Source organism: Amblyomma americanum, chromosome 4, assembly GCF_052857255.1.
Source record: "Amblyomma americanum isolate KBUSLIRL-KWMA chromosome 4, ASM5285725v1, whole genome shotgun sequence".
NCBI classification, from domain to species: Eukaryota; Metazoa; Arthropoda; class Arachnida; order Ixodida; family Ixodidae; genus Amblyomma; species Amblyomma americanum.
Genome location: NC_135500.1, coordinates 177,487,097 through 177,512,138, shown reverse-complemented (window position 1 = coordinate 177,512,138; position 25,042 = coordinate 177,487,097). Strand labels below are relative to the sequence as shown.

The 25,042-nt window shown below is 48.5% G+C and overlaps 1 protein-coding gene across 1 annotated transcript in view; it reads left to right on the top strand.

The window, feature by feature from the left end:
* Nucleotides 1-25,042, top strand: part of LOC144128754 (cell adhesion molecule Dscam1-like) — a 188,500-nt gene that overhangs the window by 156,528 nt on the left and 6,930 nt on the right. The window contains exons 13-24 of the mRNA XM_077662411.1: nucleotides 2,545-2,718; nucleotides 3,477-3,627; nucleotides 8,102-8,250; nucleotides 9,538-9,669; nucleotides 10,158-10,316; nucleotides 14,161-14,231; nucleotides 15,395-15,647; nucleotides 18,167-18,271; nucleotides 19,475-19,666; nucleotides 19,952-20,245; nucleotides 22,484-22,663; nucleotides 23,985-24,131. Coding sequence (XP_077518537.1) covers nucleotides 2,545-2,718; nucleotides 3,477-3,627; nucleotides 8,102-8,250; nucleotides 9,538-9,669; nucleotides 10,158-10,316; nucleotides 14,161-14,231; nucleotides 15,395-15,647; nucleotides 18,167-18,271; nucleotides 19,475-19,666; nucleotides 19,952-20,245; nucleotides 22,484-22,663; nucleotides 23,985-24,131 — 2,007 coding nt within the window. The remainder of the gene's footprint in view (nucleotides 1-2,544; nucleotides 2,719-3,476; nucleotides 3,628-8,101; nucleotides 8,251-9,537; nucleotides 9,670-10,157; nucleotides 10,317-14,160; nucleotides 14,232-15,394; nucleotides 15,648-18,166; nucleotides 18,272-19,474; nucleotides 19,667-19,951; nucleotides 20,246-22,483; nucleotides 22,664-23,984; nucleotides 24,132-25,042) is intronic.

Here is a 25,042-nt window from a genome sequence, read left to right as displayed (position 1 = left end):
TTTTTTTCTACTCCTTCTTCTTTTAAAGATATGCGCATATAAATCACGACGCCCGTCTGTTCTCTGGGCGCAGCCGAATATCATTTTGGAATCTGCCTGCGCCCCCTGGAGACAAAGGCTGCAACGAAGGAAAGAAAGAAAGGAAGACTCGAAAGGGTCCAATACTTTAATAACAAGCGAAAACCTGCGTACTTTAGCCGGGAGCGTGATAAGACATCGATGCGGTAGCCGGTAATTGATTCAAAGGGATTCCGTTCAGCAAATTAAAAAAAAAAGAACTTCTTAGCCCGTTTAGTTTCTGTACGCAATCGCTAAATTGAGGAAGCGCGAAGAGCGAAGGAACAAATGAATGAGACTGACAGGAAGAAGCTCTGTTGCGGAACAGAGCTGAGAGAAGCTGCATAATAAGAGCACGAAGGCATTCCGCCGCTTTCGTGCGCATTCCTCCCTCGGCGACAAAGTTGCTGCAATATTTCCTTCTCCATTTTTCATTTTCTTTTTAACCACTCTTCCAGTAAAGTATACGTTACAAACTAAACAATCAAGTAGCAACGAACTTGTATATTCAGACATCTGATCAATGCCGAAGAGGCTGTCGACATGCATGCTACTTCTTTCTTAAATTTGACGTCTGTTTTGCCCTGATTCGAAGCTAAGTATATTGCACGCGTTCATTTGAGCTGTCGCTTGTGATCGCACGATACCGCAGTTTCATAACAGCCTCTTTATTTTTTTGTCAAGTTACTTTGCTTCCCTGGTGCTGCGCTTCTGTTGCTACGTCTGCACAATGCACCACAAGCAGTGTCCATTTTTTTTTAAAATACAAGCGGACTTTAAGTTCACTCGCGAGTCAACTGTTTTCGAGCAAGCAAAATTTGATAGAGCGTACGTTTTAGCCACTGGCGAATCGTCTTTTAAATATGATGCTGTGCCTCCTGGCTCTCGTGAAAACCTTCTGTCGCTTAAACCTGGGTGGGTGGACCGTTAATAAAGATTAGTGCATAAAATGCTTAATCAATCTTAATGAAGACTGGTGTATTTAAATTCAAAATTTAGTACTTTTTAAAGCAATTACTGCGCGATTACCCTGCTCTTCACATTCGAAAGACTTTTCGTGCGGACTACCTTGGCCCGACTACGTGCTCGCCAGTCAGGATGACGACCAACTGGACGATAAGCAGAGTTGCCTGTCACTCACCACGTTAATCCTGCCTTTTTTTTACACCGCCTGCTGAGGCGGCCAAGCAGGCGAAATACATTTGCCCCAAGTCCGCCTTTTTGCTCTGTGTGCAACATGTGCAACGCACGTTATTCCGGATGTGTGCGTCCGAAAGAGAATAGGAGCAGGAGCCCCATCAATCAGCAAAAAAAAAAGAAATTCGTTCGCCTTCGAGCTTTGTCTCAACGCACTCTTGAAGCGTATCTGCAAGAGTATGCGGCCGACGTCTCTCAACCACCTCTACTTTGTGTCATTCAGCATCTCCTCATGTCCATGTATCGAAAAAGCACGGATAAAAGCTAGAGACATAAGCAACACAAGCGCTGACTAGCAGCTGACCTTTTTGCGCACGCGAAAGCATTACTTACGCGCGCGCATGACACCATCCGGAATGCTGTACGACGAAGGGTTGAATCACAATTTCGATTCGAAAGTCAGTGAAGGCATAAAGTTTAGGGTCCATATGTCGTCCGTGCATATGTGCCAGATTCACAGGAAAAATAATTAAATATATAGGCTTCAAATAATACAAAAAAACAAAGAAAATTAAGCCTTCTTCGTTCGCAAACAGAAGGCATTGTCATTTCCTTTAACAAACCACAAAACACTCACACAATACCTAGCCCCTTTACTATCTCCTTGAACCTAAGAAATTATCAAAAACAGATTCCTCGTTTTCATGGCGCCTAAGAGAATGTACCCCTTAAAGGGGCTCTGAAACGCCTTCGGAGGAGAGCACATTAACTCACTTAATCACTGCACTGTGTTGCCATGAAAACCAGGGCCAAATAATACTCTTCTACATGCAGCAGACGACCCACAATCACGCGTCAAAGTTGGCGAGCCCTTTCCGGCGACTTTTTCATGCTCGCACCCTCCTCCGTCCCCCCATCTGCGTAGACAAGGTGAGAGATGGCCATTGGTTAGATTCTTTCAGACGTCAGGCAGCTACCGTGGCTGCGGCCAATAAGCCGCTTAGCTCCGGCGGGTCGGGAAGCTCCGCTCCCAGAGGGGGGTCGGCGAAGGAGCGCCTACCTTCCAGCGTGCAAGAAGTGACGAGAGGAGAGGGAAAGGCGCGAAGACGCTGAAATTTAAATTTTAACTACAGATAACTCAGCTTCTACAAAGCGCATTTAAAAATTCTTGCTGGACACTATTCGTGAAGCGGCGTACTTCAATATCCCAGGCATGCCGCAACTTTATTAGAGCCCCCTTCACAGCCCCTTTAAAGGTCTCTGTCGAATTTTTGTTTGTACTTGTTGCGTCACATTTTTGCCGTTTTCGGGACTCTGATCGCGCATACGCGTTGGCGGCGTGTCTCGCAGGCTGGGAGTCCGGCCCCTACCGCGCCCTGGTGAGCAGCTCTCGCGTGCACGTGCTGGTCAACGGGTCGCTGAGCGTGCGCAGCGTGGAGGCGGCCGACGCGGGCCTCTACCTGTGCGAGGCCTCCAACGGCGTCGGCGCAGAGCTCTCCAAGGTGGTGCGCCTCACCGTGCGCAGTGAGTGGCTGGCTCCGTTGCAATACTGCCTCCGCCCAACACACGTCGTCCCTGCACGCTCACCTCTTCCTTCTGGACAATGTTATGCTGCTGTATAACGCTGTTCCAGCCGCTCGATACTTGCCACAGGTGCGCTCATTATTTGCCCGAATTGTATGGTAAGGGAAGCTTTAAATTTCAGGACACCTGCTTTCAATACGTGACATTTCAGCTGAATCACTTTTATTCGCTTTATTTTACTAACCCTGTAATACGCGCAAAGTTTGTGCAACACGTCAGCTAATTACCCTAGTGATCGCCAGAATGTCGATGTTTATACGTCTTTCCTTTTGTGCATAAAAACTTTTCTGACATATTGAGTCGTGTGTATTTTTTTGCGTACCATAATCAAGGCTGTTGCTGTTGACGGGCTCTATAAAGACTAATTTATTGTTAGTCTTGCCTCTTTGATCACTGTTCTTATAGCGCGCGTGTGCACTGAGAATGTGAAGGCATTCAAACCGCAAGGCTACTTCACTTCATAAAAAATAAAGGCTGCAGACAAGCACCTGATTCCGGGTCTCCATTTTCCATTTTTTCCAAACACGGCTGGCGGATACAGCCAGTGACAAATTCGGACACCGTAGTGTTGTATTGCGTGCTGAGTTCGTAAACACATATTCCTTTGCCGTCATTTTCGGGGGCCATTGAAATCTTCTAGGAGTGACGTGTAGGCTGTTTGTTCCTCTTTCGCTAAACCGTTCGACGCCGACGCGCAGGCAGCCCCCGCCTCTCGCCGAAGGAGTCCACAAACTCAGCCAAACGGGGCAGCACGGTGCACCTTCAGTGCGAACCTGAGGCCGGGGACACGCCCATGCGCCTCTGGTGGCTGAAGGAGGGCGTGCCCATCGCCGCTTTGGGCGACCACAGGTACGTCGGCGATTGCAAGCCCCTCTGTTGGCTCGCGGCTGAACCCTGCACGGTCAGGCCGACAAAAGGCTCTTATGAACCCTACCGTAGCCATTACGACTGATAAAAGAGCCATTGTATTAACACTTATCATGAGTTTTCTTTGAAGGAAATAGGGAAGCGAAATGTATGCCGGCCGCACCTTAACTTCGGGAACCAAAGGATAGCACCTGACCAAAAATTGATTGGTTATCAGGAAGTGAAAGGCGTGGCAACTGTCTCACTTCTCAATAGACAGCTCAACCACGCCTTCAGGGAAGAAAGGGAGTGGGATTGAAGGAAGAAAGAGAGAAAGTGATGCAATAGTGGATGACTTCAGAAATAATTTCGACTAACTCGAGATCTTTATCGTGCACTGACATCGCACAGAACACGGACGCCTTTTTGCGCCTCGCCCCCATTAAAAAGCGCCCAGCGAGGCCCGTTCGAACCCGGGTACTCTGGCTCAGTGGCCAAGCGTCGCAACCGAAGAGCTACCGCGGCGGGTGCAATGACGTCGTATATTCACAAGCCAACTCTTCTGCAAAAGTGCAGCGGGAGCGAAAGGACTTCTCTAAGAAAAGCTGATTGCCGTGTCCAGCGTCTCTAGGCGCAAGCACACCCAAACATAGTAACGTTGATAACAAAGCTAGAAAAGAAAATAGAAGCGTACGCGTTCGAGCTCGAAAGACAGCATTGGGGACAGGTATGTGAAAGCATGAACGGGCGCGTGGGTAAGAAAAAGACGTGAGTGCTCTCAGAGCACTTACCAATCCCCCTGGTGGGTATGTGCCATTGTGTGAGGTCAACAACAACAACAACAACAACAACACTTACTCGACCCCACACAGACCAAAACGGCTCAACGCAAAAGACTCGCTCCAATTGTGTACCAAAGTTAAGGCAATACAGAGGACTTTATAAAACAACTCAAAGATAAATATCTAAGCACCACGCAATCCACCTAAACACTTCACAATCCCTAGTGCACGGGTGTGCCGAACCCAGAATTAGACCAGGAATTCAGCACGGCAGAAGAAGGGCAGGCAACGCGTCAACTCAAGAGATCAGCAGCCCCCGGACCCGACGGGGTCATCAACAAGACGTTCAGAAATCTAGCGACGGCCCTAGCTGACAACAAACTTTGGTAAGAGGGGGAACTCCCCCAGGAATGGAAAAACGCCAGAATCACCTTTATACCTAAACCAGGCAAGCAGCTAAAAGCCGAAAACCTAAGACCTATCTCCCTCACACCTTGTTTAGAGAAATTCATGAAACACGTAGTTCTAAACAAACACCAAGGATATGCAGAGGATAACAACCTCCTACCCTCCCCCGTGCTTAGCTTTAGAGCCCCCCAGTCCACACAGGAAGAAGTGATCGCTAAAATCATGAACATGATCGAGGACCACCCTCGAATTATACCTACACAAGGCCTTTGACAACGTATCACATGAGGCCATCCACACTAACCTATCGAGGCTAAATTCAGGATTTAGAACTCTGAACTTCATTGGGTCGTTTCTGGACAAAAGGACGGCACAAATATCGCTTGGCGGGACGACCTCGGATACCATTCACATGGGGTGTCGGGGGACCCCGCAAGGCTCGGTACTTTCGCCGTTCCTATTTAACCTGGCACTCGTAGAACTACCGAAACAAATCTAGTCCATCCCAAATCTGAGACATACCTTCTATGCCGACGACGTAACCCTCTGGATCAATAAAGGAAGTGGTGGGGAGATAAAAGAGACCCTACACAGGGCCTTCGATACCATCATACCCAGAAATCCTGTACAAATGCATTTTTGAACGGGAAACCATTTATGAACGCAATTTTTCATATACTGTAAGATTTTACTACAAAAATCAACATATCTGCAGGTCACACGACGGCAGTGTTGAATTTTTTTTTCTATTACGTTTATATTATCGTCAAAAGCATTCCCCATTGATTTCCTATGAGAGCCTTAACTTTAAGTCACAGAGCGATGCTAGAAAGGCTCGGAATAAACGCGTTACCACTTAACACGGACACTCGCCAAATCCCATCCATCGTCATAAGAATAATCACGGTAAACCCATTACCGAAAAACATGCACCCCGTCCACCACGTAGGAAGAAGCAAGGGCAGAACACAAACCCAAGCCAAGAAACTCTATGGCCGACCGGCCGTAGTGTACGCAGACGCGGCCGCTTGCCAAACACCCGACAAAGCGCATGCGATACCCGCGATGACCAGGGAACGCCAACTCGTACCAAACGCGACTGCACAGACAAATTCTTCAGAAGTGGCCAAAGAAGCGGCAATTGCCTTGGCGCTGAAAAACCCACAAGCGGAAGTCAGTCATTGAAAATTTTGCCAAGGGCAGAATATCTCCAATCTCCTTGGGAATTCTCAAGAATTACCCAAAAGCCAGGAGAGAAGTGGAATTGGTCTGGGTACCGGCTCACTCGTCAAACCCGGGGAACGATGCAGCCCACGGAAAATCTCTAGGGTCTATCAGCCGAGATGTGGATACTAACTCGGACGTCCGAATGACAAGAGATGACCTTGGTACCTAACGCGAGAACACTCAGCATTACAGAATCCAGAGACTAATCTTCCCACCTCCGCATAAAAACCTACCAAAGAACAGGAGGTAGCGTGGAGACAACTCCAAACTGATATTCTCCCTAACCCCGCTGTCCTTAGCCACGCGTACCCGAATAGATTTAAAGCGGAGGGCAGCAAAATGCGGCGGCAAAAGCCACCGTAGACCACATCTTCTGGGACTGTCCGACAAAACACCCTCCAATATCGCTTCAGAGGCTCGCGCACCCGGGCCCGTGGGAGACCTTACTGCTCAGCACCGACCTGGACATACAAGTACAGGTCGTGACAAGAGCCCAAGAGATCGCCGCCAGTCTCCACTGATTGCAACCTAGCAAGATCAACTAATCCACTTGTTACTCAAGCCGATGACAAAAGTTTTCCAATACACAATCCAGTTAAAAACTGGACTGGAGAGGCGACTTCCTCACTCCCTCCTTTCAGATGCCTTTTCTCATAGCATGCTTCGGGCGTGCGGCCTGAGTGAGACAGTTACTGCGCCTTTCTTTCCTTAATAATCCATAATGAATCATCAAAATACTTTCATTAATGCCAGTTGTTTTCCCTCGTTTTTGCCTCGTTCCCTTCTAGTTCTCGAACGCGACAAGGGGTATTTCTTCTCTTCACGGGTTCCACTTTAGCGTTGCAGTAGCATATTTGAAGGCTAAATGGAACATTTGTTTTAACGCGTTCGCGTTAAAGGTCCACTGCGACGGAAAACCCACCGTCGGAGTGAGTGAACATCCTGATTAGTCGAGAGGTATAGTGACGCAGAAAAGCAGTTTCGCCGGAAAGAAAAAAAAAGTGCTCAAGCGGAATTGGACAGCTGTCTTTTGGTTGGGCAGCCTCTACACCGCTCAGGAACGTTCGTTCAGTGGGATAAATGAAGGCCTTGTACGAACACCTCACACCGCACTGTAGGCGAATTACATTACAGGAACACTTAGTTTATTAGGGTCGCTAGTTAGCGTCACCAACTAATATGTACGATGATGTGTAATAAAGCAGTCTGTGATGTCAACAAGCGAGTCGATGTCTGCGAAATGGTGCGACAGGAGACCCCAAACCAACAGTAGGGACCCTTTAACGCTATCGCTTCGTACTCTTAAGACAAACTTAAGTATTTTTTTTAACCTTGGAAAAATCCACCTTGGCGCAAATAACTTCAAGCAGACAAAAGAGACAAGGAGACAACGGACAGGCGCCAAACAGGCGTCTCCTTGTCTCTTTTGTCTGTGCGAAGTTATTTGCGCCAAGGTGGATTTTTCCAAGCTTCAAAAAAATGCTAAACCAACTTGCCCGGCAACACGCCTTACTGAAACTTAAGTGCCCCCAGTTTTTATTTGAAAACAAGTCCAACCTTGACAGCAGGAGAGTTTTGTCATTTATTCTTATGTTTATAATTAGCAATATCAAGCACAGATCCTTCATCGTGTGCTGAGCTGTTCACTGCTGGGCTTCTTTGTATATCTCTATACGAAATGTCACGGAGGCCGGCGTCCCCGTCTGCTTAAATAGTGAGGTGGGAATTTTTCATGCAAACTAGTACACCATGCCGACAAAATTTTTGACATCAACCATTCAACTGTTGCCAAACAAGTAACAATTAAAAAAAACTAGTTGATTCTTTTTAGGTTAGCTTCACATAAATAAAGGTGTTATGACGACTATTATTCGGTCTGTCTGCATGTTGGGTGTCACGGAATCAGGGAAATCGAACGGAGATATGAACCAGGGTATGATTCAGTCAATAATAGGATTTTTTTCAAAAACTGGCCCATATTCAGGATATTACAACCCGAATAATGGTCGATGTTGATTCATCCGCCTGCTCTCCTGGCTGCGGCGTTCCTTTTGTTCCAGATATTCCCAGGTAGAGCACGCTGACACCAAGCGCCCCAGGTCTACATTGACCATCACGAACATTCAGAAGTCTGACGATGCACTGTTCACGTGTCACGCCTCCAACGACTACGGGGAGGACACCACTAACGTGCAGTTGGTTGTGCAAGGTACGGTCCTCGCATTGCTAACACTGTTCTTACGGGCTGTTCTTACGCGTAGCGAGCCAAACGTGCAGCGCAGTTGCTCGTTCAAGAACAGCGAATGGCAAGTTTCAGAATAAATGTATGTGAAGCGAAACTACATCGACCTGTACACAAAGAGCTGCCTTCACCCTTGAGTGTCCGTGCAACGTGGTGGTGGTGGTAAAAACTTTAATAGCCACAGGGGAGTTTAGGACACGCAGGTCCTTGGGCCCCCGCAAGGCCCCACTGCACTCAAACGTTCATGTCCCGGAAGCTCATCACCCTGGCAGCCCGGCCTGTGCCGATGGCTTGCTTGGCCGGTCCTCGGAGCGCAGTAGGGTCTCCCAACCCTCCCAAGTGGTAAGGTGCTCCAGGCCCCGCGGGGGAGGATCCGCCGGGAGAGGAAAAGGTTATGATCGAGAGTGGCTTTGGGGTGGTGGCAGAGGGTACAGGAGGGGTTTGTGTAGACTTGGTGATAGCTCGTGCGTATATAAGGGGAGGGTAAGGTGCGTGTTTGGAGCCGCCTCCAAAGTGTCTGGTGATCATTGTCGAGGGAGGGATGGGGTGGGAGGTAGGGCCGACGCTGGGCTTTTCAGGTCTGCGTCAGTTCACTGAATGAATGCATGCGCTCCCATGAGAACCCTAGATCGGAGGCCGCCGGTGCCCGGTTGAGAAAACCTCGGGCTAAAACGTTGGCAGTCTCCTTTCCGGGATTCCCGGAGTGGGCAGCTAGCAGTACAGATCACAAGGTGGTCTAAATTTTTCTGTAGCCCTCTCTACAGCACCTTTCTTTCTCTCTCTTTGTTTCTCTCTCTTTCTCTCTGTTTTCTTCCTTCCCACCTTCCTTCTTTCCCTCACGGCGCGATTGAGTTGTCCGTCGATAAGTGAGGCAGTTACTTCCCTGCCATTTCTTTTCCTCAAGAAACCACTTGTCTCCTAGAGACACTTCCTTGTGCACCTATCACCATCATCATCATCATCAGCCTGACTACGTATACTGCAGGGCAAGGCCTCTCCCATGTCTCTCCAATTAACCCTGTCCTTTGCCAGCAGCAACCACCGTATCCCCGCAAACTTCTTAATCTCATCTGCGCACCTAACCTTCTGCTGACCCTTGCTACGCTTGCCTTCTCTTGGAATCCACTCCTTCCATTACCCTTGAGAACCAGCGGTTATCTGGTTAATGTTCTACCAGTCAAATACAGCTGTCTTTTGCACCTCATGTGAGCGTCACATGCACTTTTCTTAAGCGCTTCCCTCCCTCTCTACCAGACGTGCCCGGCGTTCCAGAGAGTCTCCAGGTGAGCGAGGCGTCCAGCAGGTACGTGCGGCTGGCGTGGACGGAGCCCTTCAGTGGGAACCTGCCCATAACGCAGTACCTGCTGCGGTGGACCAACAAGGACGGTGCGTTGTGTCACGTGATCGTGCAGCACGGCTGCTCTCTCGTGAGGCTGGGAAATTATCCCACTTCTTAATCCTTAGCGGCTGCCTATTTCCCCTGGACGCACGTTTTACACAGCCATCAACACATGTTGGGTTGAGAGTGTTTTAAATATAATGCAAAATGCGCCGTGTACTATTTTGTGCGCGTTGTATGGACGCAAATAAACCAGCTGTCTTCACGGATAAACGGGGTTAAAATCGTCCACCAAAAACTACAAGAATCTTAAATTTGCTACGACGTGTGCGAAGTCATACGCTCGCAAATATATCGTCAATGCGATGTCCATGCTGCCTGATCCCAGCGGTCTGAAACGCTGCAATGGAGTTGCTGTCGCCCCGTGCAATCTCTTTTGTATACTCCTTGTGCATGCACAGCCTTTTCTATGCCATCGCGAATAGTCCAGAACACCGCTGATTGCCCAATCTACTATCTCCCTCCTCGTCTCCAGGCACGTGGGAGGACAGCGTGTCGGTGGCCGGCACGGAGACCAAGGTCACGGTGCGGGGCCTGGAGCCGTCCACGTCGTACCTGTTCACACTGCGAGCCGAGAACGCGCTCGGACCCGGTGCCTACACGCCTCCGCTAGAGGTCCACACTGACGACGAGCGTGAGTAGCACAACTGATTGTTGCTGCCATCGGCGTCAGCTGAGGGGGGCACGTACACCCATGATGGCCGATTAGCCAGGGTCCAAAACGCAAAGAGGGAATGCTTACTTGGTGATGTATGCTAGGTGTGCGGAGTTTAACGTGGAGGGTTTCGGATTATATTCAAAGCCCCTGGAATGTTATAATGAATCCTGAGTCATTGACCAGGCCAAATCGTTAGTTGACGTTTCGGGTTCCGAAACGTCATCTAACGTTTTTGACTTGGCCAGTGACCCCAGATTCATTCTGGTTTGCCACTACCTAACTAGAGGGAATTTCTTCAAACCCTGGATTCCGTCGTCCCTGGGGTTCTTTAACGGGCACTGACCAATGCTGCAAGCGCCTGTCTTTCTGATTCTACGGAGGTCGCATTTACGCTTCCACAAGACTCTCAACACACGTGGAATCTGGTGGAGGCACAGATTAGCCCACTGATGCTCTGCACGCCTCCTACAAGCTTTGACTCTAGCCCAGGGTGAATTCTCTAGGTATAGACACCTCTTCATTGGGGTAGCAGACGATTGCAAAGACTGTCTCCAGTATTCGGACCGCTCCCTGACCACAAAACAACACCCTTTTGGACGTGGTCCAAGACCGTTTTCCTGAGCATTTTACTACGGATAAGCCGATTACGAGCTCGAGAGAAAGCTTGTATACTTTGGAAAACCGGTGGGTACAAGGCTTTACTGGGGATCGAGCCCAGCACCTCAAATCACTAGTCCTCCATTAGGTCACATCACACGGGCGTCTTTCGCATTTCGCCTCCATCCAAATGCGGCCGGCCTTAGCTTCTGTAGCCTTGAGACCAGCAGTCGAACACCATATTCACTGAGCCAACACAGAGAGCACTTGGAGATAATGAGACAATCATTACAGGAATGGAGGAAAATGGTTGGTTTATGGTTCATGGAGGTTTAACGTCCCAAAGCGACTCAGGCTATGAGAGACGCCGTAGTGAAGGGCTCCGGAAATTTCGACCACCTGGGGTTCTTCAACGTGCACTGACATCGCACAGTACACGGGCCTCTAGAATTTCACCTCCATCGAAATTAGACCGCCGCGGCCGGGATCGAACCCGCGTCTTTCGGGCCGGCAGCCGAGCGCCGTAACCACTCAGCCACTTCTGCGGCTAGGAGGAAAATGCAATATTCAGGTAATGATCATGCAAAATTTAAAGAATCTGGAAAAAAAAGTCATGAATTACTTTTGAAACAAGCATTTTTTGCCCGAAATGCGCTGTTTGATGCCATTTGGTTTTGGTTTTGAGGAAATTAAAGGCGAAGTAACAGTCTCACTTTTCGGTGGACACATCAACCGCGCCGGAGCGGGAAGGACAGAGCGAAGTAAGGGAGAGATGAATAGGTGCAGTACTGAACGGCGCCGGAATAATTTCGACCGCCTGTAACTGCTGACCAACTATCCCCGATTGCAGCCTTGCCTCATCATCATCATCATCATCATCATCATCAGCCTTACTACACCCACTGCAGGGCAAAGGCCTCTCCCATGTCTCTCCAATTAACCCTATCCTTTGCCAGCTGCATCCACCCTTTGCCTGCAAACTTCTTAATCTCATCCGCCCATCTAGCCTTCTGCCGCCCCCTGCTACGCTTACTTTCTCTTGGAACCCACTCCGTTACCCTTAAAGACCAGCGGTTATCTTGCCTTCGCATCACATGCCCTGCCCAAGCCCATTTCTTTCTCTTGATTTCGACTAGGATGTCATTAACCCGTGTTTGTTCCCTCACCCACTCTGCCCGCTTCCGATCTCTTAACGTTACACCTATCATTTTTCTTTCCATGGCTCGCTGCGTTGTCCTTAACTTAAGCTGAACTCTTTTCGTTAGCCTCCACGTTTCTGCCCCGTAGGTGAGTACCGGTAAGATTATGCTGTTGTACACTTTCCTCTTGAGGGAAATTGGTAAACTGCCACTCATGAGCTGCGAGAATTTGCCATATGCGCTCCACCCCATTCTTATCCTTCTAGTTATCTCCCTCTCATGATCCGGATCAGCTGTCACTACCTGCCCTAAGTAGACGTATTCCGGCACAATATCTAGGCTCTCGCTGCCAATTGTGAACTGTTGTTCCCTTGCTAGACTGTTGAACATTACCTTGGTTTTCTGCATGTTAATTTTTAGACCCATCGATCTGCTCTGCCTGTCTAACTCGTTGATCATGATTTGGAGTTCACCTCCTGAGTGACTCAGCAAGGCAATGTCATCAGCAAATCTCAGATTATTTAGGTATTCTCCATTTATTCTTATTCCCAACTGTTCCCAATTCAGGCCTCGAAATACCTCCTGCAAACATGCGGTGAACAGCATTGGCGATATCGTGTCTCCTTGCCTGACGCCCTTCCTTATTGGAATTTTATTGCTGACTTTATGGAGGACTATAGTAGCTGTGCAGTTGCTATATATATCTTCCAGTATTTTGACATAAGGCTCTTCTACCCCCTGATTACGCAATGCCTGTATGACTGCTGAGGTTTCCACTGAGTCGAATGCTTTCTCGTAATCAATGAAAGCTATATATAGAGGTTGGTTATATTCTGCACATTTCTCTATCACCTGATTGATAGTGTGAATATGATCTATTGTGGAATATCCTTTACGAAAGCCTGCCTGATCATTTGGTTGATTAAAGTCTAACGTTGCCCTGACTCTATTAGCGATTACCTTAGTAAATACTTTGTAGGCAACGGATAGTAAGCTGATCGGCCTGTAATTTTTCAAGTCCTTGGCGTCTCCCTTCTTATGAATTAAGATAATGTTTGCATTCTTCCAAGCTTCTGGTACAGTCGAGGTCATAAGGCATTGCGTATACAGGGTGGCTAGTTTTTCTAGCACGATGTCCCCTCCATCCTTCAACAGATCTGCTGTTACCTGATCCTCCCCAGCTGCTTTTCCCCTTTGCCTTGCCTCATCTGGGGTTATTCGCATAGTACACGGGTGTCTTACACTTCACCTCTGTCGTAGCCTTTAAGAATCTGCGAAGTGTGAGCGTAATAGAGGAAGAACAAAGAAAACTAAGGCGTAATGGTTGCGACGCTAGAACAGGAAAAACAGCAGGAGAGAGGAAACGCAGTGAATCTCTCCTCAGTGGGAAGATTTGGAGAATACGCCGCAATGCAGCATGAGCTGTCACACGAGCGTATGCGGGCCTGTTGAGAGCCAGGACCGACAGCGAAGCGTGCGCAGTGCTGTGTGAAAGACGGCGCTCTGAAGAGTGCCACCAAAGCGTGTGCTCGTTGAAAACGCAGAAAGGCTGCAGCGAAACCTTGGTGGCAGGGTACAGGAGCTGCAGCCTAAGCGTAAAACGTGACGTCACCGCTGAGAGTGAAATCAGCGACTGCGTCGCGCCTCTCACACGGAACAACGACGCCAGCAAGCAGCTCATATGCACACGCGCGCGGCAGATGGATCTGTTCGCGGTGAAAAGGGTCTGCTCTGCCTTCCAGCACAAAAGCCGAGACGCTGCTCTCGCGCTGCGCGAAGCTGGGTTTGTTTTTATTTATTCCTCTATCGAGAGTTTTATGCACGTATTTTAGCTCTGTTTTCACGGCAATATAGCCACATGGGAGGCCTAGTCTGAACAACAGGGCAAAATGGCTTCTTCGTGGGGCAATCTCCTGCAGCATCTGCTCACCGTCTTGAGGGAGGTACCTTAACTCCCTCTCCCTCATGAACATGGACCGGGATGTCCATAGTTATGGCACAGTTGCGTGAAGTTGGTAATGCTCTCTATGTAGAATAATACAAATAAATTACAATGTTCTCACGGTTTCTTTTAAACTTTGCAGCTCCTCGGAATGCGCCGATGAATGTTCACCTCTCTGCGATCGATTCGAGAAGCGTATCGATAAAATTCGAGGTAAGCTCATATTCCAGCATTTTTAGAACAAAGAACAATTTTAACTGCGCCGGTCTGTTGAACGGACTGCTGTAATTGATATAGACAAAGGCCATAGTAAATACTCAATTCAGAGCTGTGCTTTCGCGCGAAAAGTTTGCTGAATAAGGAAAAAACTAGAACCAAAGCATTATGCCTTGTTTTGAGCTTATTTCTAGATCAGCGCCGTTTTTGTACTACACCCATTGTCATGGAACTTCGTCTGGCAATTCATCATGCAGCAAGTCACAAAATGCGCCCACAGCAATTTCAATTCAGCACTTTAAACTCAGTGCTGTGTTTTACCACGCATCAGTGGAGACGGCAAGACATACAGTAAACACATGTGAAACTGCAGTCACCTTTCTCATTCTTATTGAACGTTATTCAATATTTTTGGCAACCTTGTTAAAATAATAGCTCTCGTACTTTTAGGTTGGTCTTTTTGGCTACTCCCTTGTCTTTCTGTATTTAGTTATTATACAACGCAATTTGCAACAGCCTTCTGGTTTCTTAAATTATAACATACCTCCGAGTACGGGAGAACAGGGGGTATGGGGGAAATGGTTCGGATACATATAGGCGAAAGAATATAACGACTTTTTAAACCGAGTAAAACATAACTTGGCTTCAAATGCTATATTATCCTGTGTAGGATAACTCCGAACATTAAAAGTTATTACAGATATTTTCATTCAAATAAAACCCCCAACAGCAAGCGCGGATGTCTTAGCCGATTTCCTCACACAAGTCAAAGTTGACACGAGCCCGAGCTCGTCTCAGCTTTTATTCAGCACAGGACTCATAGTGGGTAACCCAAAAAGAACTGATTCTTAACGAAGTGTACCCTCTATTCCATGTCTTACAAGCTTTAAACAACCTGGGTTTAAGAAAATAACGCAGACCTGGTATAAAGCCGCTCCAAAATGTCTCTCTCGTTAAGGCACCCCACCTGAACGTGTTGCGCTACCTTAAAATTTTTTCACTTAGTTTCTAATGATTTTCTTTAGTTCTTAGCGCATTTTTCTAACGAGTCTCGAAAAACATGTCCCTGCAGGGGCTAGCCAGCTAGCCAAATTTACTGAAAGTATGTGTACAGACGGACTAGAAGTGACCTCTTTATCCACTGCTACCTGTGCAACCAGGACCCGTCGTCGCTTCCTGGTCCTCCGGGGAGCAGCGCCCCTGGCGTTGGCTTCGGCCGCGTGGATGGCTACTACGTGGCGTACCGGCGCGAGGGATCTCCCGAGCCCCTGCGCTACCAGACGCTGCACGAGCGCGAGGGCGTCCTCACGGGCCTGGACAGGGACACCCGCTACGAGGTGCTGGTGCAGGCCTACAACGCCAAGGGGCCAGGACCCCCTTCGAGGACGCATTCTGTGCGAACCTTGGCTGCCGGTGAGCAGAGGACGCAAAGTTCACGGAGGAGGACAAGGAAAGGAGGAAGCATTATGCGCCGATTGTGGAGCTTATAAAAAGAAACGCAAGGGTGGCAACTTCGTCCCAACACGGGCCAACGTAATGCCAGACTGCGTCACACATAGCGCGGAGCAGACAGATGGGTGCGGTTCTATTTAAGATTCGCTCCTGTAGAACATTTGACAGATGAGGCAGATGACCACGCCGTAGGCTTGACCAGGCAGAGAACAGGCGACTAACGGCTTAACGCTTTCGTTTTAATGATTTAACGGAGGATCTTTTGCGATGGTCGGCCTATTAATGCGGTAAAATTAGAAGCGCCATGGGCCAGCGTCTGCCGTCGTTCATAAAATTCGCCCATTGGCTGGATGGACGTTTCGTCATCGAAACGAGTCATTCTCATTGGCTGGGGGGAAGTGACATCTCCAGACCAGGGCATTCCCATTGGATGGAGAGATGTGAGGTCACCAGATCGGAAGTAGCGTCATTTCCGGCAAATGCATCAAAAGCTGGTAATGCTGTCGCATTGACACCTCATAATGAATTTAAGTGCCCTTGTGAATTTTATTTTCTTGCTTTCATCATTTATCGCCATGGTGGCGAAGTAGACGCCCAGTAACCTCGGACTTTCTTTTTCATCAAAAACGTTGTCTTGCTCTCTCAATCTCTATCGATAAAAATATAAACGGAGTTGCAGTGTTAAGCCCAACTTGCGAGGAGCTTGAACAAAAGTTTTATTTTTGTTTTGCAGTAAGTATGCTTTGTATTACCTTTCGTCTTCATTTTCTCATTCGGAATGTACCAACTCGGTCGGCCAAGCTGCCCCATACGCTAGGTAGTGGGGACCACCGTATAGCACACGAAATGATGTTCACTATATTTTTTGGCAGATGAAAAGGCAAGAAGAGAAAGAACGAGAGCTTAGGGAATCACACTAAGGTTATATGAGAAGATGGGCAGATGAGCAAGAGTCAAGGACAACATAATGGCTTACTTTGCTTCCTTCGTTGCTTTCCTCAACAGTTCGTTTACGCGCATCAGAAGGCTTTATCGTTAGAAATGCCTTTTTTTCGCCAGACCCGAGTATGTCCCGTGGAACTGCTCAGAATATTGTGCTTATGAAGCGTGTTTTGACCTGCATTAACATTGTGCATTTCAAATTGAAAACACAACAGCTTTCGCATTTCACACATTGAAGTGAATCCCGATATTAAACGAATGCAACATTCCGCAAATCTTTACTAGCAAAAGGTGACAAAATGGTTTCACAAGGAACGAGAAACTTGCTTACCGCACCGCAACTCCTTAACACAGGGCAAACGCAACTGCCGCAAGCAGAACGGCTTGCATTTCGCGCACGTCATGAAGCAACATTTAACGTTTGTATTTGACGAGTGCAATATGAAAGCTAACGCCGTTGATCCACACCCGCGTGATACCATAGCTGTTTTCAGAACCTTACACACACATGCAGTGATCTTTCTTTTTATTGCGGGCCGATGCCAGCGTCCTGTTATGTCTGTTTTGTGTTTGTATCTCGTCAGTGCCCATTTTTTATTGTGCAGTTCATGAAGTGCATTTTGTATCCCGTTGACTGCGGCGGTATAACTGCCAGCGCAGTGAGTGAAGCGGGTCTTGCGAGGTCTCAGACCGCCACCACTACTGACAAGGGATCTGAGACGCCCCGTGCTAGAATGTAGAGACTACATGGATACGAAGCAGGCAGCCATCTTTTATTCTTTTCGTCAATGGTGATCCAATTGTTTTTCTAAAATTTCACTACAATTTTTAGCAAGAATCATTCACAATTTTTTGTCTAAAACCCGAGACGGAGAAAAGTACAAAGTTGGCAGCAATACACAAAGGGTGGAAGAAAAGGAAAAACCCGCGCCCTCACGCCACGAGTCAGTCCAGAGCTGGCCACTCAGCTCCAAGGCTACACAACAATAACGAGTACAGTGGCAGAGCGTGGAGATTGTTTGTTTCAAGTTTGTGTCTCTAACTGAGCGAATACCGACCTTTAAAAGTAATTTATCTCTTTGTATGATACGATGGGTAAAACAGGCAACCAGCTGCTTTCTGTCTTTCCATCTTTATTTTCCTCTCGACCTGTGCTTGGACCACTAGAGGCACCTTTTAGATGAAGCCATGCATAAAACACTGCTGATAGTTCATTTCCACCTCTGCAGTCTGACGGAAAATTATGTTCGCCATTCGCAGGTTCAAACCTTTCAGGTGCATAGAGTGGCTCCGCACAACGCTAGCATTTCCAGCCACGATACCTGTTAAACCTCTTCGGTGCACTCAACACTTTTTTCTCGTTGATCTCAGCATGTACCACGCGTACCGAAGGAAATGTCTGCTCCCGCTCACGCGGGGGCGTGGGCTGCTTTGGCCTGCGTTCGGCTTCTTGCTCAATGTTTCAACGCTGGCTGCTTAGCGCAGCTGCCGGCGCCGCAGTTCCGAGGCGTCGCTGATTGCGGTCCTGAATGTTGCAGACCCGCCTCCGCCGCCCACGTACCGCGTGGTCGGCACCTCGGCCCGGACCATCTCGCTGGCGTGGGAGAGGCCGCTCATCCCTCTCGATGATCCCCCCATCAGGAGTAAGCCCGCTCTCTGCATTATTGACGGTGCGGGCAGTTCGGGCGCGGCAACGACGTACCCAGCCGCTTGGAGAGAGACCTAAGACGCACTCCGAACCATGGCGAGTGCTTAGGTGCCGGCTGGCGCTAAGCCGTCCGACCACAGCATTAGTCAGAGCAGGGACATTAGGTTAGGGGCCTTGTGCGGCAATCGCGAACGGGTTTAGCGTGCATGTGTGCGTACATTTTGCGGACAATGGGGAGAATGATGAGCGCCCGCTGCTGAGTTCACATTGCACTCTATTACTGACTATCCAGGCTTTTAAAAAATGGTCTGAATGCGACATCGTTCGAAAAGGCGCAGCTGTGAGAACTCTGACCCCGTAATTTCACCGACCCAAAAGCCAAAAGAGTGCAAGAAAGCTAAATTTCTTAAAAATTTAATTCTGAGACTTTTTTAATTTACTTTTTAAATATCGACATTAGCAATACACTTATGCTAGAATCAGAAGGCATGTAACCTCAAATGAAATACAGGACCTTCGCGTATTGCTTCCATGTGTAAACAAATGTGCAAGCATGATTTATGCAAAAAAGAATGGAGAGGAAACAAAGACTAGAATTATTGTAAACGAAAAGTCTTATTCGCCATAGCAACTGCTGACTGTTAGCTTTTCCATCGAATACTAACAAACTGTTTCGAGATAGCTTTCTAAATTTCATTTATTGCCACTTAGTAAGCTAATGCTGAAAACCATCTACTATTGCTATTTGATAATAAGCTTACTATTTGTATACTATACTGAAGTAAATACAAATGCGAATCTTTTCACTGAGAAGGGCGCAAATAAATAACTAACCAAGTACAAAACATTACGTGGATTGCTCGTGTTTACAAAAGCGGATTAAGATAACCAAGTTTTAGTAGATCATCTTGGCGTTCCCTCTTTGCCAAAGTATTCACATTCACTCGTGTGCATACAGACATCTTGAGTGCTTTTCTTGCATGAAAAGTCGTTAACGTGCCGCGGCCATCACAGTTGGGAGCTCCTCACGCATTTTGACGAAAGCACGTTAAAGTGTCCAGAATTCAATGTAGGAAAATACTTCCAGCTCTTGTGAAATGCGCAAGTTCGAGCATGTCCAGCGCACAACGTTATGAATGGTGTGTTATCAGAGTCTTGCTTTATATGTTGCTTTCGCACCTCCGATGCCTCCACGCAGCCTACTACGTGTCCTGGCGTGCGGAGGGCGACGAGCACCCGTGGCGGGAGCAGTCCGTGGGCGGCGACCGGACCAGCTTCGCTCTGTCGGGGCTCGCGTGCGGCACCAGGCACCAACTGCGCATGCGCTCTGCTAGCGACGTCGGGCGAGGACCCGAAGGCAACGTGGTCACCGCCGCCACCGAGGGGAACCGTGAGTATGGACCTTTGATTGACTGCCCGGAGCTTCTAGCTAAGGTTCCCAGTCTTCCTTAACTATTAGCCTTCGTTCGAGCCCTATATTATTCAAAATTTATGACTCGCTCCCCGTTCACTGGAATTTTCGTCAAGAAATAATGGTTGTTCAACAATAAATTATGCAATGTTGCCCAAGGTCTACAGTAGGTGTATTTCCTATCTTTAAATCTACCACGGTTATCCTTTGCTTTTGCGTGGAAGATAAATTCAGCAGCGTGTGCTTGGTGGCTCGACCTCGCAGGCCCCGTGCTGCAGCAGCCCGACCGTTTGGTGGAGAGCAACTCGAGCGCCGCCTGGCTGCGTCCCGAGGCGTGGTGGCACGGCGGCTGCGCCATCAGCCACTTCACCGTCCACTACCGGCGCACCGCCGAGGCCGACTGGACGCTGGCATCCAGCCACCTGGCGCCGCACCACGGCGAGCTGGTGCTGTCCGACCTGGAGCCGGGCTCCTGGTACGTGCTGCTCATGGTGGCCCACAACGACGCGGGAAGCACCACGGCGCAGCTCAACTTCGCCACGCTCACGCTGGACGGAGGTGCGTCGCTGACAGGGCGCCGCAGCTCGTGATAGTTCCACTGAGTCATGATCACGATTTCATGAACACTTAATTCTCATTACGAGTTCTGCGTTCTCCCTCTTGCGCCATACATCCACGCAGGGTACCCACCCAAAAGCACCGCAGGTACGGAGCTGCTTTCGTTTCTTGAGTCCTTATGGGCCACTTGTACATGTCTACCGGGCCTGTGAACTCATGGCACAAGATCACTGGAAAGAATGTCGCTTAATGAAATGTCATCATGCGTAACGGTGGTTTCTCATAGCATAACCATGGATTCACATATGATGAAAGGACATGTCGCGCACTCGTAGTATTCATAACGTGACAGTTTGTTTGAGGTCTGCAGTGTGAGGCTGAGCCACATCTTGCGCAGTGAACCAATTCGACGTGATCAGTAATGCCCCGTTGGCAACTGCAGTTGTAAAGAGCAACAGAAAATACACATTATCATTGCTTTCGTGTTTGTGAACGGCGGACGCAAGGCTTGCATAAAGAAAACAATACTGCTGTCGTTTTCCAAGATAAGGTTTGTCTCTGGGGAATCGGATGACATTACTTTGATACATGCGCGTCATTAACAAACATTCACAGAAGTCAGGCCTTAATGTTTGACTAATGCGAGCAGATCTTCACACGTTTTAATTAAGTGTTTGTCTAGAACCGAATGCGTTCTTCGTGTCCATCTAGCAATTTTCTTGTCCTCAAGAAGGCGTCCGGATTTCAGCCAGAGCCGCTGGTCTGCAATGCAAGGAATGATAAATCAAGCAACGGTGTAGGTGCCACTAAGTTGCTGAAAAGAAAGTCAATTGAGGTTCATTTCGAGATGGTTCCACTAATTTTTATTCGTGTTATGGAACCAATAGCGAGTAACTATGACATTATCGCGCTGAGTTCTGCCTTTCGCTTAAGGTATAAAGATGCAACCGCTTGAGCGTATGTATGCGGAGTGCTGAACCGCGAAGTTTCTGTACTGCCCGAAAGGTGGCGTAGGATCTTCGCGGCAATGCCAGAATTTCTTCGGAATAAACGAAGTTGGCGTAGTAAATCCAAAAAACAAGGACTCCAGCGATATTTGTGTAACCTGCGAGAGCAGGTGTATGAAACATTAAACTTATTCTAATAGAATGTAAAGCTATGCATCCAGATATCAAAAGAGCCTTGGTGAGCCTTCCCAAAGCTCCGATCTTTAGGAACAGTGAAGGCAAAGTCAACACGTCGCAATAATACGAGCAATGGAGGCTAGAACGCTCATGGAGTAAAATCGAAATTAAAAATGGCAGGAACCTTCACAAAAACATAAAAACATAGCTTAGAACCACAAGAGTATATGATCGGGTCAGTAGATGTTCGAATCTCATTTCTGGAGCATAAAATAATAGACGTAACATTAACAGAGAGGAAGCGGGCAGAGTAGGTGAGGGAACAAATGCGGGTTAATGATATCCTATTCGAAATCAATAAGGAAAAATGTAAACACAGGACGATCGCTGTCCTCAGCTTTCACGCTGTTGCCCCAAAAAAATGTATTGGCAACACGCCTCTTTAGTTATAAAGAAAAAATGGGCTTGGGCAGGGCTTGTAATTCGAAGACGAGATAATTGATGGTTGTTAACGATAATGGACTGGATTCCAAGAGAAGGCAAGAGTAGCAGGGGGCGGTAGAAAGTTAGGTGGACGAGTGAGATTAAGAAGTTTGCAGGGATAGGGTGGCCGCGGCTAGCACAGGACAAGGTTAATTGGAGAGACATGAAAAAGGCCTTTACACTGCAGTGGACGTATTCAGGCTTATGATGATAAAAGCTCCACACAGACGCATGGAGAAAGACATGGACGAACGCTCCATGTGTCTTAGGTTATAATTTAGGAAGTAAATGGGTTATAATGTCAAATAACCCAAACAGAAAAGAAAACCTTAAAAGTACGAAATAAGTAAAACCGTCACATGATTAGGTCACCGCTCCGATTCAAAGAGGATGCCAATAAAATCCGTCCATCCATCCCGATAGGCGGCAGAATCTCAGCCACCCTTGCCTCCACACTATGTAGATTGCCACGTTAACCAACATGCCAATTTGATCTTGGGACGACCTTTAGGTAGATGACCTACTGCTGCAGAACTTCTTATACTAGTAATTTCTGCAGCGCTGTAGTGTACTGCGTCTAATTTTATTACACCTACCTCGCCACCCCCACCCCCCCTTCTTCGTTCCGTAGACGTGCCTTCGCAGAAGCCTCATCTGCTGGACGCCAAGATGGCCTCCTTCTACCGGCACCTCACCGTGACACTGCCCATCGGCAGCTCGGTGCTTGTGCTCGTCGTGGTGCTGGCCGTGCTGTGGTGTGTTATGCGCCGCCACGCGGACGACACCACCGCTGCACACGGCACGCCGCAGGGTCAGTGCTGCCACCTGCAGGTCCATGGCTCTAGGCATGGCTCTTGGTTACTGCGATAGTAGTGTGAAGGACGGCTTTCTTCGAGATTTTCTTTTAAACGACGTCCGCGTAGTATATTTCAAGTGAGAACTCCAACTTTCTCCGGCTGGCCAATGAAAACAGTATCCATGTCGTTTTGAGCCAGAATTAAGGAACCCGTAGCGAGAGAACGGGGAAGCGAACAGTTGGCACTTTGTACAGGTGGGCCCGGCATTGTGATTACGTGCCTGCTTGGTAATATTCAGAAACGAATGTGTTAGGCCCTGTCTTCAACTGTTAGACACGACCACTTGCAGCCATGCCTCGTCAAAGGTAGAGAAAGGGGAGACCACATCTCTTCTTCCTCCTCCTACACAATCCTAATGTAATTGTTCTAACTTTGATGAACGAAACAAAAAAAAATATCTCGCTTATTGAAACTTAAGAAATAGGTTGAAACGGAAGTGGGCAGTACGTAACAACTACCGATCACGTTAATAGAGCGGCTGGTAAAATTACTCATTGTTTAGTGGATTCTTACTTGCTAAAACAACACCGTATGCAATGAGGCACACCGCAGTGGAGGGCTGCAGGTTGGTTTTGACCACCTGCGATTGTCTAACGTGCACCAAAATATCGGTTTGCGGGCGTTTGTTCTTTTTTTTCGCCTCCTTTGAAATATGGCCGCTGCGGCAGCGATCGAACCTGAGAACTCCTGCTTAACTGCCGAACACAAGTTGCCTTCGATGCCAATCGCGGCGCAAGCATTTTGTTGTCTCGTTCGAGCTTCAACTAAACAGCAAGAAAGAGGCACATCTTGCCCGTATGCCAGTGACTGGTCGCTTGTCTTAGTTACGCTTTATAGCTTCCCATTTTTTCTAAGTAGTCTACTCGTCACCGGAAAAGCCTGATATATAGTTATGAAGTCTGAGAGCTGCGAACGCTTTGAGAGGTGAGGAAGAGACGTCTGGCGGTCGGAAGAGAACCACAACACACACACTTCACTCGGTAGTCACGGTGCGGTCACACTGGATTGCCTTGTGACATGTTATGAAAAAAACTAGCCTAACGTGTAAATTAAGTCAAGTGGAAGTATGTAAAGATATAGCGTCGCCATCTGAGCGTAATTTTACTGTCTTGTCATTTTATTGTTGCTGGCTTTTTTAGAGATGATGAGGCAATGGCAGGTAGGATCATTCTATTGAAAGCTGGACTGACAGTGAGTGCGTCATGCTTCTCTCATTGTTGAGCAGCAGCCCTCGACGTAACGTCTAATCTCTTTCTCTCTTTCTGCGCACCGCAGGCAGCCTGTCCGGCGAGCGTTACAAGAGCGAGGTGCTGGGCTCCGCGGAGCCCACGTACTGCGGCGGAGGCGGCTCGTCGCGGGGATCGTCGGCGTACGCCGTGCCGCACAGGGTCTACGACGTGCCTTACGCCCACAAGAGGACAGGTACGGGGATGCGGCGCTGCAGAACATGCGCTTCGGAGCATTTCTCACTATTCATCTCTCCACGTGCAAAGATTAAATGAACGCATAGCATCAGATCATTATGGCAAAATCTTTATTTTTCTACACACGAAGAAAAAAGAAGAGCTGCGGCCCCGTTGAGGCTATCGGAGCTAAGGCGAGGAAGAACCAGCTCCGACAGCGTTGATGTTCGAACTGTTTATTTGGGCTGCTCGCGCTGCGGTGGCCTAGCCCAACTTCCTCTTTCTTGTCCGGCGCCGCGTGCCATGGCCTGCGAGCCGAGCGCGCCGCGAGAGGCGCTACAGGACTCTTCCTCCCCCTCTCCCCCGTAGAGCAAAGCCACAGGATTCGCCCAGCGGATGTGCTTGGAGGAAGCTGCGCACAATAGTGGCGCAGTCGAAGCGAGAGCGAGTGTAGGGCCGACGGGCATAAGAGTGGCAATGCAGGCTGGTTTGAGGCGGTCAGCAGCCACGACGTTTTCACGGCCGTTGACGTCTAACGTGAAGGTCTTCTGCGCACGATGGAGGACGCGGAACGGTCCGTCGTAGGCCGGCGTGAGGGGTGGACGGACGTGGTCATGGCGGGTGAAGACATGGGTGCAGGAGGCCAGGTCCTGGCTGTCGAACACGGACTGAGGGTGATGGGCTGCAGGGGTGACAGGAGTAATGTTGTGAAATGTAGGTGGAAGCGTAATGGATGAACGGAGGGGAGGAAGGAGAGAAGAATTCCCCCGGGAGACGCAGGGGAACGCCGTAGACTAACTCAGCAGAAGAGCTGCCGAGGTCAGCCTTCAGTGCCGAGCGAATGCACAAGAGCACGAGGGGAAGGTGGCCGGACCAGCGTTCCCTTGGCTGATAAGTGGCAAAGGCAGCCTTCAGAGATCGATGCAGACG